The following is a 21,464-nucleotide window of genomic DNA, read 5'->3' on the forward strand; positions in this document are numbered from 1 at the left end:
GTGCACAGACAGGCTCCACGTGGGGACTTGCTTGGCAGCTCTGCGGAGAGATGCTCAGTGACAGTTGATGATCCTGGGAGGCAGAGGAGCCAGAGGTGCTTCTTCTGTCCCAAAGTTATGAATCCGCCTTCTGGAAGGGATGGATTTCTTTGGGAAATGAAGGTCATCAGAAATGTCCAGAGCAAGAGAGAGAAATCTTTTTGAAACCTCCAGCCACTCAGAGTGGCAAGTGCATTTTGAAAACTCCTCCACCTCTCCTTGCCCTCATCCTGTCCTTTCCCTTTTAAGTGGCTTTATTATTATTTTTTAATCCGCCTTTATCATTGGACATTTATTGACAGAAATCAAATTGCTCTGTTTCTGGGCAAAGCGCCTGCTGCAGAGAGGTGTGGTTCCCGAGGAATGAGACACGCAGCCCAACAGCTGAGCCTACACTGTCCTCACATAACCTCCCTGCCTTAAATATCGCCAATATTTAGCCTTGCCTTATAAAGTAAAAATGCACAATACCTTCCAGAGTTTCAGCAAGCCCAAATGCCCCCATCAGCTCAGTTATATCTCCTGTACGTTAAAGATAGGACCGCGCACCCCTCCCCCCGCGCAGACCTGCCCTCGGAGCCGCCAAGAGGTTACTAATCAGGGAGAATCCGCCATCGATCCGATGGTGGAGACCTGGGGGATTTGTGTGCATTGTTTTTGCTGAAGCCTCCTGTGATTTCGGCGCGACCAGATCCTCTGCAGCGAACTCCATGTCGCAGCTTGTGGCTGCCTGTGTCCTGTGGTGAGAGCGGAGCCGCACAGGAGATCCTTTGTCTAGGAAGGCTAGGCAGAGAAGATCACTTTGGAGTTGCTAAGCTCTGCATTGCCATTGGCTGCACTCTTTGTGGGGCTGTTTTTGCAAAAGGCATGCCCAGCACGTCTACAGTGCTGGCAGGCCAGGGCTGCCTTTAAACACCATGATAATAATACCAAAAAGCAGTTTGCAGAACTGTTCAACTGTAGAGGCTTCCTCTGCAGAAGCAAGCAAGATGGCTACCTCGTGGGCTTCGCTGTGAAGAATGCAGAGGCTAATTAAGACAGACTTTAAGGGGAAAAAAGGGTATTTCCCTACTTCATCTTTATGCAAGGCTTTTTTTCAGTGACTTTTGAAGTGTACATTTTACATAAGCTCTTTAGGTTCTGTCTAGCAAACATGTTGATGATTTTAGATGGTATAAGTAGTTTTATAGAGAATAGCCAAAAATTTTTTGGGGGGGGAGGTGGGAGCTAATTTTTTTTCTCTTATATGGAGGCTCATTTTGCAATTTGATTTTTTTTAGGTTATAAAGGAAAACAAGAGGCCCCAGAGGGAAAAGAAGCCCAAAGTTTTAAAGGTAATCAGCTATTGATTAACTCATATTTAATATTTTTCCATTTCATATAGTATTTTTCTGTCACTTAGGGGTAAATTTGGAGTACAGTAGATGTAAATTCTCCCAGATTTTCAGTAGATAAATGAATTTTCACTCAACTAAAGTGTTTTCTCTCTCTTTCTCTCTCTCTCTCTCTCTTTTTTTTTTGATACGTTGCATAATATGCATATTAGCATCCTTTATTTTCAACTCCACACGAGTCTGCAGACAGAAAACTTTATATGCAAGTGTTGTGAATAAAATTTGTGGCTTTTTTTTGTAGCTCCATTTGTAGCATCTGCATTTGTGGTGTTGCACCAGTGTGTAAACTTCAGCTCTTAAGGAGAAAGACACTATTTAAAGTTGACAGCTATGATCCATTGTGATTTTAATGGACCTTCCATTAGAGACTATTTTAAAATGTGTGATTTTTCCAAAGGAAAAGGTGCTTAGAGGTTCTAGTTCAGCTTAAAATGTGTAAGCCATTGAGGTTTTACAGCCAAATTACAATTGCTTAATCCCAAATTCTCATTATATCATCTTTAATTTGGGCATTCATGGAGCTGTAGGATTGTGTATGCTTTCTTTATTTTCAGTAGTTTGCCTAATGAGTATTTAGTAGTTACCTAATTCAGTGATAAGCTAGCAGTCTGTGTTATGAGCTTTGTATAGTATTTAAAATGGTTAATTTAAAAGCATATGACATTACTAAAAGTTCAAGACTAGCTTTAGCAAATAGGTGCTTATGTGTTAAAGGTTTCAAGTGGTATATTGCTATTATGAATGTAACTATCCTGAGCAGTCAAGCTTTTTAATTCAAGAAGACATATTAAACAATAAAACGACTGGTCTTTAAAATTATATTGTGTATATATAATTGAAAATATCTTACCTTAATCTTAGCTTTTCTTCTGCAAATAAAGTTTTGGCACTCATAGAGGAACAACATGTTTGAACTATGGCTATAGCACATTTTAAAATCTCATTTGTTTCCCCAGTTGTGTACCTTGAAAATGCTATTGACATGCAGAACCAAACCTTGCATTGCTTTCTAATTTGTCTGACCACTTCAAGTTTCTGTTTCCTGTGTGTACACAGCATTGCCATGTATATTTTTCATCAACCAACAAGTATTTATTTAATATTTACCACACAGTCATCAATGTGCCAGGCACTGTGAAATGAATGAGATTGCTTGGCACAAATTCTCACTGGGCCTGGACAAATAGAATACTGGTTATTTTCAAGGTAAATTAAACCCTTCTCTGTTTTTCTCCTGCATATTGATCCACCTGCCCCCTTTTAATCCTTTCCCCTCCCCCAATTATAGAAGAATATCATTAAAATCCCTAAGTATATTTCTCAATCTCTTTTTACACTTCCTGTGTTGGGTGTATCCATCTCAGGTGTTTTGTCTTAAAATCTTCAAGTGAGAAATAGTTTCAGTCCTGCTGTTATAAATGGCTCTCAAATTTGTGTGTGTGTGTGGGGGGTGGCGTGGGGTGGGAAAGCAGCATGGAAGAAAGGGATGGAGACTGCATGGACAAACTAACATGGACTAATCTTGGTAGCTAAATCATCACCTGCCTTTCCTACAAGGTAGAATCGGACTTTGGGAATACTATTTAATTCTATGTTTATTTTGTTAGTCTGTGGGTGTCCTGTCACCTGAAATAAATTTCAGAAGTAAATATACTGTGTATTGCTTTTTTGAATCATGGCAATGGACCCTGACTTTTAAAAAGAAATAAGTGCCTGTGGATGGCTGAAATTCATGTGCCACAGCAAGCAGAACCAAACTGTTGCTCACTTCCTCTATAGTTATCAGTTGTTGTACAACAGTAGAAAAATGCTCTAAAAGGAAAAAAATTATTTTTTTTCTGATGTTGGCATTTTTAAATGTTTTCTTTAATTTTCTGTTGGGCATAATTTTTTTTTGTTCCTTTTCAAAGAAAGCTTTGTTTCTCTGCTCCACAGGAGAAATGCTAAAATACTTTCAGATTTTAGCTTGATATGTGTAAAATATAGTTAGAGCAAGTGTAGAATATTATATAGCCCGAAGGAGATGTTAAGAAAACTAAATCCAACTTTTGGGAGGGAGGGTGGAGGAAAAGTAAAGCTTTCCATTTAGGATTTTATGGGTGAGAACTTAACATTCCAGCTGGCTGCTACCCAGGGGATCAGTCACGGGAATCTACAGGTTACACCTTGGTTTCCTTTCATAATTCTTTCTTTGGTTTTGGCATTGTGCCAGACTTCTACTCTTCTTCCTTTGACTCTGGCCTCTTAAGTCTTCACATCTCCTGCGTCCCTTGCTCTTTGTCAGGGTGGCTGCTACATATAGGTATCCTGACTCATTTTCATCTTCATCTATTGGAAGGTAGTTGGATAAATGAAGAGTCTGACTAAGGAAATTGGGAATAGAATTGAAGCTTGTCTCATCCTACTCTGAACCTGCTAACTAAATACTGAATCCAGTTGTGGGGCTGAAATTGCCTGGTGTGTCTCACACCTCTCATCTTTAAACAATCTATTATCTATTATCTATATCAAACAATCTATTATCTATATCGAAAACCTGTATGCATTCTATTACAATTCGAAGTTTAAAACTATACATAGTGATCTGAAATCCCAGACTACAGAGAGCGTTTTCCTCGAGCTGAAATGACGGTTTCTGTCCAAAGCACTCTAATGGCCAGAATGGGCACCAAATCATGGGGGTGAGGGTGGGGGTGCTCAGCACAAACTCCTGCCCCCACTGGGGCTGAAGGACCAGGTTCCTGCTCAGGCGCTCTTGTTGATCACTGGAGTTGATCTGTCTTCATAGATGGCAGCATGTTAGCTGTGCTATAATTGTTTGCTTGACTGTTGAGTAAGGTGAAGGTATGAGATGATTTCAGGCCTTGATTCATGAACTTGTACTTGTGAGTGGCATGGTTTGGAGCTCCTCTTGGTAGAAACATTTATGTAAATAATCACTATTTTGTGTTTTGGGGTGGGAGAAAGTCAATTTTAAGGTAATATCACTTTAGTTAGGTTGTCACTCCCTGTCCCTAGAGAAAATCAGATTACACAGTCAGTTGGGAGTATTGGGGAGAATTTAATAAAGGGATTGTTTAAAAGATGTGGGCAGGGTTCAGAAAAATCTAGGGATGACAAAGCATCCTGGGACTAATGACAGCAGAGAGATATTGCCGTTCCTAGGCCTGAAGGGACAGGGGCTTTTGTGTGGCCCTTGATAATGGGATCTTTCTTGAAGTGAAAGTCATGGGGAGGTGGGTATGGAAATAAATACTCTGCCATCCAGTTTCCTGCTGCTTTCATTGGTTGATGCCAATCAGAAGCCAAAAGGAAAAAGGGAGCCTACTGATGATGAAATATATCTTGTTCCGCCTCCTGTGTCATGTAAGAGGGTGTAGAAGATGGAGTGGGGACCTGAAGGGCAAACCAAACATACATTCAGCATCACTACTGACCACAGGGGCAATATGGTAGGGTCAAAAATGGTACCAGAATCATGGTTATGTAAGAAAGTAACACTGGACAGGGTTGGGTGAAGTTTATATAAGAACTCTATACTATTTTTGCAACTTACCTGAAAATCTAAAATCATGTCAAAATAAAAAGTGTGGGTATCCCTGAGAATGAACTGCATTTGTACATTCTGTAATTTCTTATCTGGTAAGGAACATTTTCTAGCTATTTGATTATAAAATATCATCAAAGTATTATTTGGAAGAACTGGGTGAACAAATATAAAGAAATGTCAGTGTATATTAAACCAGGACACTGTCTACAAATGATTTAGAAATGAAAAAAAAAAAAGAAAACTAAGTGATCTTCCTGCTAGCTTCTATGCCACCAGCTCTGTTCATCACTGTTTCCTTCCTTCCTTGATGATGCTGATAAGAGTAGAATGAGTGGTTGTTGCGGGGGACAGGGGGTGGGATGGGGGTAAATAAGACATATTTCACTAGGAGAGAAGGACAAGACACTGGCGTGTAGCTATAGTGGTAAGTCTTTTAGAAACGTTTTAAAAGGAGAATCAAATCATAAATGAATCACATTCATATGTGGTCTTGATTTACATGACAGTGATATTCAAAATATTTAGTACCTTCATGGCCTGGCACACAGTTAATGCTCAATATGTGTTGTTTCTTGAACAACAGTATTATTAACATTCGATAAATACTTTTTTAGCCCATACTAAATGCTGGGCTACAATGGTGTGTAAGACCAAAGTGATTTCAGCCCTCAAGGAGATTAAATGTTGCTGAGGAAAGGCCAAAAAAAATTAAAGACAAATTAATAAATTACAAATTGTGGCATATACTTTGAAGGAAACAAAGAAACAAAAAAAATTTGCCAAGACAGGGGAAAACACCCCCTAGGGAAATTTACTTGGTATCTTTGAGAACTATTCCCTTCTTTTGTAAATTGTTACATACACTAGTGAGGGTTTAAAACTACCAAATTAGATACAATTGAGTTACCCTGTTTATCTTAAAAACTCATTAAGCTACAAGAAATGAAAGTAACAGGGTTACTAAAGATTTTTTTTCTGTGCACACTTATCTACAACTTTGTTTCAGTTAGTTAAAGAAATCATTGGTAAAATGATAAACTTTTCTTAACTCTAGTTATAAAGTAACATTCCATGACTTATAGCAGCAACATGTTACAAATTTTAGTGACATTCTATACTGAGCTTGATGGTTGTTCAGGGGGGAAAAAAGCCATTTGATAGTCTTTTTTTTGGCTGCACTATGCGGCATGCGGATCTTAATTGCCTGACCAGGGATCAAAACTGCACCCCCTGCAGTGGAAGCATGGAGTCTTAACCACTGGACCGCCAGGGAAGTCCCTTGATAGTCTTACATAGTCCCAGGCAAAGAATCCCAGACTTCTGAATATAACAGACCATGGGGGCAGTTGGGGGTGGGGGGCGAGGCAGGGGAGATTCAGAGTGGTGAGAGCATCCACAAAGGGATACCAGCTTTATAAACAAAACAATAACAACAACAAAAAACCCCCCACAAACATATAAATTGGAAGAAGATAATCTCAGAATATAGGGTGGTCATATAAAATTTAATAATTTATCCTTATGATTCAACACATGGTCCTTATTTTCCTCATGTCATAAGCTGGCAAAAACTATCAGAGACTAGTGCTTATCCATCAGTGTTTATTCACACGCTCAAAGGCACACATGGGGCTTCTGTTTTGCATACCCAGAAATTGTAACATAGCATTTTGACCAGGGACGATGAGACTGAGTTCAGGCTGAGAACTCAGACTCGGGGCTGAGTTCTCACTAAGTCAGCTCACATACAGTCAAATCATTCATTTATCATCGCAACACGAACATTTCCAGTGATTCAAAATTCATGTCCATTTTGTAATTTCTAGGAATGATCCCAAACAGAGAATCAGTGAATAGAAGCCAAGTGGGGTGAATAGGCTTGAAGAAAATTTCATTCAGGCTACAAAAAAAGTGTTGAGTTTTTCCTAGCTTAGAAAAGAACATATGCTTTGTGTCTTGAATCCTTATGCTCATCTGATAATGTGTTTGTGCTTTGATAGTGCTAGATTCATACTGTTTTCTGAGGTCTGCCTTGCTTGTTGTATAGCTCTCCATCTATTGGCTAGAATATCATCTCAATAGACAGGGGCTTCTCTGGGGCTTCCCTGGTGGCGCAGTGGTTGAGAGTCCGCCTGCGGATGCAAGGGACACGGGTTCGTGCCCCGTGTCCGGGAAGATCCCACATGCTGCGGAGCCGCTGGGCCCGTGAGCCATGATCGCTGAGCCTGCGCGTCCGGAGCCTGTGTGCCGCAGTGGGAAAGGCCAGCATACCGCAAAAAAAAAAAAAAAAAAAAAAAAAAAAATCAATAGATAGGTAAAAAAAGCCAAATTTTTGTTAAAACCTCACTAGTATCTTAAGTCATTTTCAAGTTATAATTAATTTTATAATGGAATGCCTTTCAATATTCAAAATGTGTCATAAAAATAATGTTTTTAAAGATGTGATGGCAAGGGAACTTCCCTGGTGGCGCAGTGGTTAAGAATCCACCTGCCAATGCAGGGGACACGGGTTCGAGCCCTGGGTCGGGAAGATGCCACATGCTGCGGCACAGCTAAGCCCATGTGCCACAACTACTGAGCCTGCGCTCTAGAGCCCATGAGTCACAACTACTGAGCCAATGTGCCACAACTACTGAAGCCTGGGCGCCTAGAGCCCATGCTCTGCAACAAGAGAAGCCACCACAGTAAGAAGCCCATGCACCGCAACGAAGAGTAGCCCCCGCTTGCTGCAACTAGAGAAAGCCCACGCACAGCAACGAAGACCCAACGTAGCCTAAATCAATCAATCAATCAATCAATCAAACACCATTTAAAAACCTTTGGTAAAAAAAAGACGTGATGGCAAGATTTATCCACCGCAGTGGCCTATTCAAGAGAATGAAGGTTACAATGTCATTCTTTAACCTGTTCTGATGCTTCATAGTTTTAAATACTAACTGTTTTAGTATTTTTTGAGCTAAAAACAGGACTTTCTGCACATGAAAAATTTTAAGGGAAGAGATGTTACAGTTTTATTATCTATGTTTAAAATTAATGATATATGAATTTGATTAAAGCATAGGTTCTTTTCATGGTTCTAGGGAACCAGATGTTAAACAGTAAACTTATTTTAGCAACTTAGTTATTTTTAAGTAACTAAATTATTTATTTTAAGCATTATATTGTGTGCTTAATTTTAAATATAGTATACAGAAATACACACTCATAGGATCATAAGATTGTTATAGACTTAAGTGAATTATTTAATACATGTTACATTGCCTAGGACAGCTTGACATATAGTAATTTCTCAATTAGTGGTGTTATTACATCTAAAGGTATAATTTATCCTACTAAAAATATTAAGTGAGCCTTTAAGAAAATGTGTATTTTCTTAGCAATATATTCGCTTGCCTTATTTGAGAAATATAAACCTGTATTACAAAAAGCCTTTTCTTTCCTTTTAAAAATGTCACTTCTGCTTTTTCTAATAAGAATTATCAGAAAGGAGTCTTTAAACCTTGAATATATTAAATTTCTCTCTTTCCTGTTTTATTTACATGTATATATTTTATAGAATCAATAATCCTATAATAAAGAGTAGAACATCATCACTATGAAAAATAATCTCACAGCTGATGGTTAGTTTCAATTATAGAACTCAGCTGCAAAGGACTAGTATGAACATATTTGAAACAGGATATAAGTTATAGTGACGTTTGCAAGTTCTGTACCTTAAGCATGATTTCTTCCAGATAAGAATCACATAAGAAAGTTCTCACTAAATTATCACAAAATTTATCTTAGATATCTGAAAGTATCTTTTTCTTAGAAAAAAAGTTTTTACTTAATATCTTGTGTATTATTCTACTTTAGAAAGGGGAAAAAATCTAATAACTGTGTATTCCACTTCTTGAAGTAAGTTTAATATTATTTTAGACTAACTTCTCTGAAAATAGAAAACACAAATCTGAAATTTTCTGAGTATTTAATTTTTTCTTTTGCCACTTGGCATGTGGGATCTTAGTTTCCTGACCAGGGATCTAACCCGTGCCCCTTGCATTGTAAGTACGGAGTCTTAACCACTGGACCACTATGGAAGTCCCCAAGTATTTAATTTTGATATCATAGGTATTTAGGGCTTTTGATTACTTTTAGTTTTAAAATTTAAACCATGTGTATTTTTGTGGTATCAGCAGTGCCCAAAGGAAAGTGCCTGACTGAGGGAAATTTAATTGAACTATCTGAGAGCTATTTTCATTTTTTTTTTGGATTACTTTTTTCTTTATTATTATTAATAAATTAATTAGTTTATGGCTGTGTTGGGTCTTCGTTGCTGCGTGCGGGCTTTCTCTAGTTGAGGCGAGCGGGGCTACTCTTCCTTGTGGTGCACAGGCTTCTCATTGAGGTGGCTTTTCTTGTTGCAGAGCACGGTCTCTAGGCATGTGGACTTCAGTAGTTGTGGCATGTGGGCTCAGTAGTTGTGGCTCACGGGCTCTAGAGTGCAGGCTCAGTAGTTGTGGCGCATGGGCTTAGTTGCTCTGTGGCACGTGGGAGCTTTTGAGACCAGGGCTCGAACCCGTGTCCCCTGCATTGGCAGGCGGGTTCTTAACCATTGAGCCACCAGAGAAGCCCTATTTTCATTACCTTTAAACCAGAGTGGATGTTCAATAAACGATAGCTATCATCATCATGATTGTTTTTGTTATGGTTGTTAATATAAAATAAAATCCTTTATAGAATATTGATGTGTTTAGATTTTTAGTTGCTTTTATTATTCGGTAAACTAGATTGTAAATCTCTTAAGCTTAGAGCAGCATTCAACTTTGTGTTCTGCAGTCTTAATGTAATGTCTTGTGCCTACAAGTCAATAAATGTTGGTTTAATGAATGATTGAATTAATGCATTTCATGGCCTAACTTTATTTAGTCAGTTAGGTCTGAAGTGTAGAAATTATTATAGTGACATCTGGGTATATAAGGGAAACTGTACTTTCTGAAATCATCAGGCCAGCCTTGAATAGTGTTGATAATGAATTGCTATGGAAATCAGGATATATAGCTAATATGTTTATTTTAATTTGATTAATTGTTCTGTAAATTTTATTTGAAAAAATCAAACCTACAGAAAAGTTGAAGGAATAAAACATTGTCCATCAATATATATATATATTTTTTTGCTGGATCATGTGACATTTTACCTATAAATTCTTCAGCGTGCCTCTCCTTAACTGCAGTACAGTGATCACACTGAGGATAGTTAATGATTCAGAAGGTACTGTCCATTTAAAAAATCTTTTCCATCGTTTCCCCCTCTACCCACTCAAATCCTTTTTAGCTGTTTCCTCCTGATCTAGCCTCTAATCTTTTTTTTTTTTTTTTTTTTTTTTTTGGCGGTACGCGGGCCTCTCACAGTTGTGGCCTCTCCCGTTTCGGAGCACAGGCTCCGGACGCTCAGGCTCAGCGGCCATGGCTCACGGGCCCAGACACTCCGCGGCATGTGGGATCTTCCCGGACCGGGGCACAAACCCGCGTCCCCTGCATCGGCAGGCCGACTGTCAACCACTGTGCCACCAGGGAAGCCCTAGCCTCTAATCTTAAATCATGTCTTGGATTTGGTTGTCTTGTCTCTTTGTTCTCCTTTTATTTGGTCTTACTATCATTTTGAGTGTGTTTATATAAATTTATTTATTTTCAGCTACGTTGGGTCTTCGTTGCTGTGCGCGGGCTTTCTTTAGTTGCATTGAGCGCGGGCTACTCTTCATTGCAGTGCGCGGGCTTCTCTTGTTGCGGAGCTCGGGCTCTAGGCGTTCATGTTTCAGTAGCTGTGTCACGTGGGCTCTAGAGCGCGGGCTTAGTAGTTGCGGCGCACGGGCTTAGTTGCTCCGCGGTATGTGGGATCTTCCCGAACCAGGGCTTGAACCTGTGTCCCCTGCATTGGCAGGCAGATTCTTAACCATTGCACCACCAGGGAAGCCCGTGTGTGTGTGTGTTTCTTGATTGGTGATTTTGAACACTACTTCTCTTCCATTACATTTTTATAAAATGTTTTGATTTGAAGATCAAGCAATCTGGGTAAATTACAATAAATTTCAGGTGTCAGGTAGGTTGTCCAATCTACATTTAGCTGTTGGGGTCTTTGTCAGAGATTGCCCAATGCTTCCTGGATTGGATCCTAAATTCTTAATTAGAGGAAAGTAGCAGATTGAAAAAATAAATGTAGTTGGCTAAACTCAGATTAAATTGACCTGCCCCATCTATACCAGGTAGTAGCAGGGAGTGGAAGAGAAAATGGATACCTTAATTATGGTTTCACTGAAATAAAGAAATGAAAAAAAATGAAGTAGGGGTATCTATAGAACCATGGGGAAGCACTTTCAGTACTATTGGCTTGAAGTCAGGGTATTGATGAACCTTATAAAAATCTGACTGTTATTTGCTGATTAAAATAAATAGAAGCTATTTCCAAATGTTGATTTTTGTCACTCTACACCCATGAAATCTAGTTTATGCCCTCACTTAATGGACAGGATAAAATAACTGCAGTTTAGAACATTTCATCAGAAGTTTTTTTTTTTTTTTTTTTTTTTGCGGTACGCGGGCCTCTCACCGTTGTGGCCTCTCCCGTTGCGGAGCACAGGCTCCGGACGCGCAGGCTCAGCGGCCATGGCTCACGGGCCCAGCCGCTCCGCGGCATGTGGGATCTTCCCGGACCAGGGCACGAACCCGTGTCCCCTGCATCGGCAGGCGGACTCTCAACCACTGCGCCACCAGGGAAGCCCCTCATCAGAAGTTTAATCCAGCTGTCCAGGGTTTACTTAAAGCCTCTGATATTTGATCACTTCATTAAAACAAGTTAGGAGGGCTTCCCTGGTGGCGCAGTGGTTAAGAATCCACCTGTCAATGCAGGGGACATGGGTTTGAGCCCTGGTCAGGAAGGTCTCACATGCCACGGACCAACTAAGTCTGTGTGCCACAACTACTGAGCCTGTGCTCTAGAGCCCCTGTTCCACAACTACTGAAGTCTGCTCACCTACAGCCCGTGCTCCGCAACAAGAGAAGCCACCGCAAGGAGAAGCCTGCATACTTCAACGAAGAGTAGCCCCCACTCCCTGCAACTAGAGAAAGCCCACGCGCAACAAAAAAGACCCAGCGCAGCCAAAAAAACCAAAAAAACCCCCCAAACCAACAAGTTAGGACCATCAGAAAACTGAGTTATCTGGGCCACATTTCCTAAGATACTATGCATCATGACATACCATAGTTATATAAGGGACAGGCTAACTTATGCTCAGTATAATTTCTAGTGAAAAATTATCAAGATTAATTTATGAGCTGCCCATGGTCAGAAAAAAAGGCAATATAAATAATGTGTTTTTCTATTTTGATTTTTGAGTCAGAAAACTCAAATTTATTGGTCAAGCAGTGTAATATGCTCAACTACGAAATGAGAAAGCATCTTGTCTTCCTGCTTCATTCTTGTTAGCCTCATTAAAATTAAAAAAAAATACTTTGACATAATTTCAAACTACAGAAAAGCTGCAAGAGTAGTGCCAAGTATTCTCATATATCCCTCAACCAGCTTACCCATGTTAACATTTTATCTTATTTGCTTTATCTCTCTCTCCTCATATACAAATTTTTCCCCTTGAATTATTTGAGAGTAATTTCAGACATGAGTTCTCTTTACCCATAAGTACTAAAGTGTGTATTTCCTACAAGCAAGGACCTCTTCTTTTTTTTTTTTTTTTTTTTTTGTGGTATGTGGACACAGGCTCCGGACGTACAGGCTCAGCGGCCATGGCTCACGGGCCCAGCCGCTCCGCGGCATGTGGGATCTTCCCGGACCGGGGCACGAACCCGTGTCCCCTGCATCGGCAGGCGGATTCTCAACCACTGCGCCACCAGGGAAGCCCAAGGACCTCTTCTTGCATAACTATAGTACAATGATCAAAATTAGGAAATTAACATTGACACAATACTATTATCTACTGATCAGAATTCACTATTTGTCCTTAATAATGTAGAGCATATCAAAAGATAATCTCAGATTATGAATTTCATTCAGTTGTTCTGTCTCTTTAGTCTTACCAGTCTGACATTTTTCAGAGTAAGGTCAGTTAGAATGTCTCTTAATTTGGGTTTATTTGACGTTTGCTCATGATTAGATTCACGTTATGCATTTTTAACAGGAATGCCACAGAAGTGAGTTAGTGGGTTTTTTTTTTTCCAGTGAATCATATCTGGAGGCACGTGATGTCAGTTTGTTCCATTATTACGATCTTTACATTGAAAACTTGGTTAATGTGGCCTCTGCTAGGTTTCTCCTAAGTTACTCTTTTACCTCTTGCAGTTAATATCTCCTGTGGAGATACTTTAAAACTGTGTAAGCATTCTGTTACTTCTCATTGGTTTTTAGTATCCATCCATGTTTCTTGTCTGATGTAATTATGATGGACTCCATTTTAAGCTAAACATTTTATTTTGTTACCTTTAAGGCATCTTGACTTTCCTTTGGGCGTAGAAATGGCACATGTTTTAAGTTTTAGAGATTAAATGGATAAAACTTTTAAGTAATAATGAAAAATGCCTATAACTCTATTTAATGTCCTCTTGCACAGTGTAGCCAAATGGTTAATTTGGGTTGAGAAAGTTGGACCCAGGTCACTGTATGATAAAATGGGTATAGTGACGATCTGGAATGTTGAAAAAATGCAGGTATGAGGATGATGAGGCTAACTAGGCGTAGAATTCCAAGAGAATGTGACTTAGAGTTCATTCCTTCTTTATCTTGTCCTTTCCACTTTTATCTTCCCGGCAACCCTATCTTACCAAGAACTCAATACAAAAGAAAGAAGCCTAACTCAGAGGAACTCAGTGGAGACAAAGTAAAACAGAAGATAACCAGTCAAGTAGCGACAGCCTACTCCCTCAGTCTAGGACAAAGTAGCATTAAAGACAAGAAAAAAGATTTGTTTATGAGGCAGATAGGAAGCAAATTACATTAAACATCTTTCAGGGTGTATATAAGTAACAAAACTCACAAAATTAACTCCAGGTGACCTTTATAGGTTATCAGAATAGCAGCAAAAGCATCCTAAAATCCTGTGTACAATTAGTGATCTGAGACAAACATCAAAGTGTAGTCAAAATTTTGTTGAGGAAGAAAATGCAAACATCAGGATGATTTAAAAGGAAATCCAATGAACTCATTTAACAATAGTTTTAAATTGCAAAAAAAAAGAATAATCTTGAAAGGAATTTGAACACAAGTGTTTGAAGGAAAGGAAAAATGTTCTCCTTTATACTCATTGTCCCTCCCTTCGTTCATCCTTATTCTCACACCTGAGGGGTATAACCTCTTAGTAGTTTTGTGGGTATTCTTCCAGATAAAGTCTGTATACATACCAGTGTAGCTATAGTTACATATATGTCATGTATATATACAACTGCATCAACTCATTCTTTTTAAACAACGGCCTTATTTTTTGAAATGTACTTTATATATGGTGAAATATCCAGGTCTTAAATATATTACTCAACCAGTTTTGATGAATGCACAGAAAGACACCAATCTTTTCTGTCATCTCAGCCCCTCTTCCTAGTCAACCTGCTCCCCCGCCAAGCAACTACTGATTTGATTTCTATCACTTTAGGTTGGTTTTGCCTTTTCTGTAATTTTTTACATATGGAATTTTATAGAATATACTTTTGGGGGGGTATTCGGCTTCTTTGACTCAGGACTAGGTAGGTAGATGGTTTTGAACATCCTTAGTTGTTTTTTTTTTTTTTGTAATTTATTTATTTTTAGCTGCATTGGGTCTTCGTTGCTGTGCGCAGTCTTTCTCTAGTTGTGGCGAGCAGGGGCTACTCTTCGTTGTGGCACACTGGCTTCTTATTGTGGTGGCTTCTCTTGTTGCAGAGCACGGGCTCTAGGCATGTGGGCTTCAGTAGTTGTGGTACACAGGCTCAATAGTTGTGGCTCGCGGGCTCTAGAGCGCAGGCTCAGTAGTTGTGGCGCATGGGCTTAGTTGCTCCACGGCATGTGGGATCTTCCCAGACCAGGGCTCGAACCCGTGTCCCCTGCATTGGCAGGCGGATTCTTAACCACTGCACCACCAGGGTAGCCCCATCCTTAGTTTTTTGTTTCTGTTGTTTTTTTTAAATAGCCTTATTGAGATATAATATTATACTACCCAATTCACTTATTTAAAGTATACAATTCAGTGGCTTTTAGTATATTCACAGTCGTGCATGGATCACTACAATCAATTTTAGAACATTTTCATTATCCCCCAAAATAACCTATTTCATAGAAATAGGATCATATGAAACGTGGTACTTTGTTAAGAGGTTTTTTTCATTTAACATAATGTTTTCAAGATTCATCCATGTTGTAGCATGTATCCTTCCTTCTTTCCTTCATTCCTTCCTTCTTTCCTGAATAATATTCCATTGTATGTATACAGCACATTTTACTTACCCAATCACCATTTGATGGCCATTTGGGTTATTTCCACTTTTTGGCTCTTGTGAATAATGCTGATATAGTCATTAACATACAAGTTTTTTTGTGTAGACATGTTTTAATTTCTCTTGGGTATATGCCTAGGAGTGGATTGCTGGGCCATATATTAACTCTGTGTTTAACTCTTAGAGGAACTGCCAGTGTATGAGAGGTCCAATTTCTCTACATTCTGACCAACACATTCTTATACAAGTGCTTTTTCTGGGTGTGAACATATATTTTTCATTTATCTTGGATAAATAGGAATTGAATTGCCTGTAGGGTAGGTGTATGTTTAATATTTTAACAATCTTCCAGTGAAATTAAGGGAATATTAGTTGCTCCACATCTTCTCCAACATTTGGTGTGTCAGTTGTTTCATTTAGTCATTCTAATGATAGCTTTGTTCTTGTTCATTGTTACCCATTAAATGGCTCTATAATAACTGCTTTAACTTATTTTTTAACTTATTTTTGAATAATATTCTATATATTACCTAAAATAGTAGCATTATCAATTACAATAACATTTTCAGGAAAATACTATTGTTCAGGAGAATTAATTGGCTTCTAGTTTTTCATCATTATAGTTATTGCTAAAGTAAACATACTTGAACACAGATTTTTTAAAAATGTTATATAATCTATGAGCATGTCATATAACATTAAGCCTGTAATAACAATATGAAGAAGAATAAAGTTAAAAGTGAGGTGAGATTTTTTTTTTATTCTAAGGGTTTGTGTTTAATTTTGGTAACTGTAGAGAGGAAACAGAATTTATCTTGTAGTTTGCCATTTATTTGCCTTTAATCTTTAGATTAAAGCATAGATAGAACATAGAGAAGAGGAATTAAACTTACTAAGTGGTCAGCCTCTATAATAATTTGAAGAACATACATTATTATAAGATATCTTTTTTTCCCATATGAATTTGGAAAGGTAGGAGAACACAATTAGCAAATACGGAAAATGTGAGTTGAAATGGGACAGTCTTGGAACTCTGTGAGAAAATAAATTGGTACTGTCTTTCTGGAGAGCAGTTTGGATAGTTTTGAAAGTGTGAGTGCCTACTTCAGTCTAAAGAAAGGAAGAGAGCTTCAACAATGTTTTGTTTTTTTTTTAACATCTTTATTGGAGTATAATTGCTTTACAATGGTGTGTTAGTTTCTGCTTTATAACAAAGTGAATCAGTTATACATATGTTCCCATATCTCTTCCCTCTTGCGTCTCCCTCCCTCCCAGCCTCCCTATCCCACCCTTCTAGGTGGTCACAAAGCACCAAGCTGATCTCCCTGTGCTATGCGGCCGCTTCCCACTAGCTATCTATTTTACATTTGGTAGTGTATATATGTCCATGCCACTCTCTCACTTTGTCCCATCTTACCCTTCCCCCTCCCCATATCCTCAAGTCCATTCCCTAGTAGGTCTGTGTCTTTATTCCCGTCTTACTCCTAGGTTCTTCATGACCTTTTTTTTTTCTTCTTAGATTCCATATGTATGTGTTAGCATACGGTATTTGTTTTTCTGTTTCTGACTTACTTCACTCTGTATGACAGACTCTAGGTCCATCCACCTCACTACAAATAACTCAATTTCGTTTCTTTTTATGGCTGAGTAATGTTCCATTCAACAATGTATTTTTAAAGTGAAAAAAATTAGGTTACAAAATGACATATGGTGTAGATCTCATTTTTGTTTTAAAAATATAGTGCATCAGGGGCTTCCCCGGTGGCGCACTGGTTGAGAGTCCGCCTGCCGATGCAAGGGACGTGGGTTCATGCCCCGGTCCGGGAAGATCCCACATGCCGCGGAGCGGCTGTGCCCATGAGCCATGGCCGCTGAGCCTGCGTGTCCGGAGCCTGTGCTCCACAACGGTGAGAGGCCCAAGTACTGGAAAAAAAAAAAAAATATATATATATATATATATATATATAGTGCATCAAATATAATATATTTATATACATAAAAAGGAATCTGACAGACTTCATACTAGTTTTTCCTGGGTAGATGATATGGAGTCTTTCCTCTGGTTTTCCTTATCTATGTCTGCTGGGTTTTGTTTGTTTGTTTTCTGTTCTGAGAGTGTAATAAAGGCAAATAAATTTCTAATTAAAATTTAAAAACACAAACCCTAGGAAATATAAAAAAGAGGGAATATATGTATAACTGATTCACTTTGCTGTACAGCAGAAACTAGCACAACATTGTAAAGCAACTATAAGCCAATAAAAATTAAAACAAAAAACAAAAACTCCAAAACAAAAACACAAACCCTAATATTATGATTAAAAAGCAGAGTGATCAGCACAGTGAACATTGTGAAAACTATTCCCTCTGTGTGAAAGTTCCAGTTAAGCTTTGAGAGGGGACAGGGGTCTTTGGGAAAGGGGAATGGGCTCTAGACTATGATAGGTATATTTTTTTTGACTTTTTATTTGCTTATCATTTTTAATTTATAAAAACATTGCAAAAATAGTACAAGAATTTCATTTTACCCTTTACCCAACATTCCCAAATGTTAACATCTTATATCACCATAGTTCCGTGATCAAAACCATATCATTGGGCTTCCCTGGTGGCGCCTGCCTATGCAGGGGACACAGGTTCGTGCCCCGGTCCGGGAGGATCCCACATGCCACGGAGCGGCTGGGCCCGTGAGCCATGGCCGCTAAGCCTGCGCGTCCGGAGCCTGTGCTCCGCAACGGGTGAGGCGGCAGTGAGAGGCCCACATACCGCAAAAAAAAACCCAAAACAAAACAAAACAAAAACCATATCATTGGACTTCCCAGGCTGTCCAGTGGTTAGGGCTCTGCGCCTCCACTGCAGGGGGCATGGGTTTGATCACTGGCCCGGGAATGAAGATCCCGGGCTGCATGACCAAAAAACCCAAAAACAAACTAGGTCATTAAAATTGACACAATACTACTACCAATTCTAAAGACCTATTTCAAATTTGACCAATTTCCCCACTAATGTACTTTCTTCAGTGCAGGATTTAATTTTGATCCCTCATTGCATTTAGTTGTCAGGTCTCTTTAGTCACCAAACTGTAGTAGTTCCTCAGTATTTTGAAGTCTTTTATGACTTTGGCACTTTCGAAGAATTCTGGTCAGTTATCGTGTAGAATGTTTCTCAAGTTGGGTTTGTTTGATGCTCCCTCATGATTAAATTTAGGATATGTACTTTCGGCAAAAATCTACAGAAGCAGTGTACCTTTCTCAAATATCTTATCAGGTCTCATATTTGAGTTAACATTGTTCACTTGCCTTAACTGCACATATCCTGTTTTCCATCATGTTTTTACCCACTAATTTTAGCATCCATAGGTAATTCTTTTTTTCTTTCTTATTTTCTTTCTTTTTCTTTTCTTTCTTTCTTTCTTTCTTTCTTTCTTTCTTTCTTTCTTTCTTTCTTTCTTTCTTTCTCTCTCTCTTTCTTTCTTTCTTTTTCTTTCTTTCTTTCTTTCCTCCCTCCCTCCCTCCCTCCCTTCCTTCTTTCCTTCTTTCCTTATTTCTTTCTTGCTGTCTGTGCCAAGTGGTATGCGGAATCTTAGTTCCCCGACCAGGGATGGAACCCATGCCCCTGAATTAGGAGCTCAGAGTCTTAACCACTGGACCACCAAGGAAGTGCCCCATAGATAATTATTGCCTCCAACAATTATTAATGTTGTGCTTACCAAGTGGTCATTTTCTATTTCCACCATTCCTCTCCATCTTTGCAGTGGGAACTCCACTGCAAAGAAGCACTGTCCCTCTTCTCCAACTTATTTATTCATTCAATTATTTATTATATCAATATGGACTCACACTGTTTATTTTATTCTTTGGAGTATAATCCATCACTGCTAGATAAATGAAGGGTTAAGGGAGACTCGCCCTGTTGGGTTCCAAGGAAAAAGCAGGACAGGTGGGTGAGGGGTGGGACAAAAGAGCACACTGGACTGTTTGCAGGTAGTTTCTTGTTACTTTGAGTACTTAAGCAGAGGTTGATGGATTGCTTAACAGAGGTAATGCAGAGATCGTTCATGCCTGGCATCACTCCATGACCTTGAAGGTCTCTTCTAACCTTGAGATCCTCTCAGCAGCTTAAGCAGAAAACACAGATGGCCACTTTATAACTTACTTAACCACTAAGCTTGTGCAGTAAGGGTTTTATATCAGAGCATGTTTAGCCCCTGGTGTATCTGTCCCATAATTAATAAAACCCAGCCGGCACCACAGGCAAAGGGTAAGGTGTATAGAACTTCAATGTAAATAATCTAAAAATGCCAGACCTAACAGATTCCACTATTATTTTGTAGCTCAGTTCTCACTTCTTAGAACTAAACATTATGATGTGTAAGTTTAGCTCAAGGTGACTTCTTCTTGGGATGTGTAAAGGAGATTATTGCATTTGCTGGTATAGTTGTGTTTCCTAGTACCGAGTACATTGCTTTATGATTTGTTGCCTTAATGCCACTTCAAATCCTTTTTCATCACTTCTTCAGAATTTCAGCTTTGGATTTATTCCCCTCCAGACATTTCCATATTTATCAGATGAATTCTATACTTGTCTTTATTTCCATGATACTTCCTTGAAGCAACATAATTATTTTAACAAAATTATTTTTCTTATTTTGTATTTATTTATTTTACTAAAATCAAACTTTATTTTGATTGAAACGTTTTTTAAAATTATTTTTTTCCATTCTTCATTGAGGTGTAATTGACACATAACACTATATAAGGTTAAGGTGTACATTGTGATGATTTGATATATGTCTTTTAAAAATTTATGGCTGTGTTGGGTCTTCCTTGCTGTGCGTGGGCTTTCTCTAGTTGTGTCGAATGGGGGCTACTCTTTCTTGCGGTGTGCAGGCCCCTCTTTGTGGTGGCTTCTCTTGCTGTGGAGCACGGGCTCTAGGTGCGCAGGCTTCAGTAGTTGTGGCCTGTGGGCTCAGTAGTTGTGGCTCCCAGGCTCTAGAGCACAGGCTCAGTAGTTGTGGCACATGGGCTTAGTTGTTCCACGGCATGTGGGATCTAGCCAGACCAGGGCTCCAACCCATGTCTCCTGCATTGGCAGGCAGATTCTCAACCACTGCGCCTCCAGGGAAGTCCTTGATATATGTGTATGTTGTGAAATGATGATCACATTTTTATGTTCTTTTGGAACGTCACTGAAATTTTCTTCCCTTTTAGTAGCTTGTAGCATTAGTCTCTTTATTACTGGCCCCAATTTTGCTCTTTGCTGTGTTTTTCAATTAATTGTTAGTTAAAAGGTCTTAGATATTATTTGAATCTCTACTAGCCAAATACTGCTCACCCCTGGCGCAAGGGTCCTTTGTTTACCATATTTAATCCAGCTTTTAGTTCCTCTGATTGCTCATCCCCAAGCTGATTGGTTTGAATCAGTTTTGCAAGTAAAATACCAAGAGATCTTGTTGGAATTGCTTCATTATCAATGCCCAAATGTATAACATCTGCTGAGGTTTTTTCGTGCCTGGAGTCTTGTGTTCTCAAAACTCTTATTAGTTTCCACAGTTGTCATCTCATTTGTTAGCAAGCATCAAAGTGGTTTAAGAACAAGCCACAAAAGTCTAGCTCACAGCTTTCCAGCGAGGTGCAGAATAGAGGTAATTTAGGGTCAGGTTGTAACTTTGTAATTTTTAAAAGAGAGGTGAGAAAAATTCAGTGTTAGCAAAAAGCCCTCAGTGTTCACAGACTAGGAAACCATTTTGTTGCTATTTTTGTTTATTTTTATTAAAAGCCTTACACTCAGCTGTCAGTCTTTACAACCAAATTCAGTGTATGATATTAAAATTCAATGATATCCTATTTTATTGTATAACACCAGTCTTTTGGGAACTGTGAAATTCAGAATCTTCTTTCTGATTTATGACTTTATTCTTGTCTTCCTTTATTTGATTTATATTCCATGATGTTTAAGATGTTTATGAGGAATTAAAAAGTAATGGAGGCCCAGAAGTGAATTTGTCTGTTTATAATTGTTAAAGAAATA

At 38.8% G+C, this 21,464-nt stretch overlaps 1 protein-coding gene across 4 annotated transcripts in view; it reads left to right on the forward strand.

The window, feature by feature from the left end:
• Positions 1 to 21,464, forward strand: part of TET1 (tet methylcytosine dioxygenase 1) — a gene marked incomplete at both ends in the record, with an annotated part of 123,326 nt that overhangs the window by 28,578 nt on the left and 73,284 nt on the right. For all 4 annotated transcript variants that reach the window (XM_082673487.1, XM_082673488.1, XM_082673489.1 and 1 more), the window contains one exon: positions 1,320 to 1,373. In XM_082673487.1, the coding sequence (XP_082529613.1) occupies positions 1,320 to 1,373 (54 nt within the window). The remainder of the gene's footprint in view (positions 1 to 1,319; positions 1,374 to 21,464) is intronic.

Source organism: Grampus griseus, assembly GCF_964374135.1.
Source record: "Grampus griseus genome assembly, chromosome: 16".
Taxonomy (NCBI): Eukaryota; Metazoa; Chordata; class Mammalia; order Artiodactyla; family Delphinidae; genus Grampus; species Grampus griseus.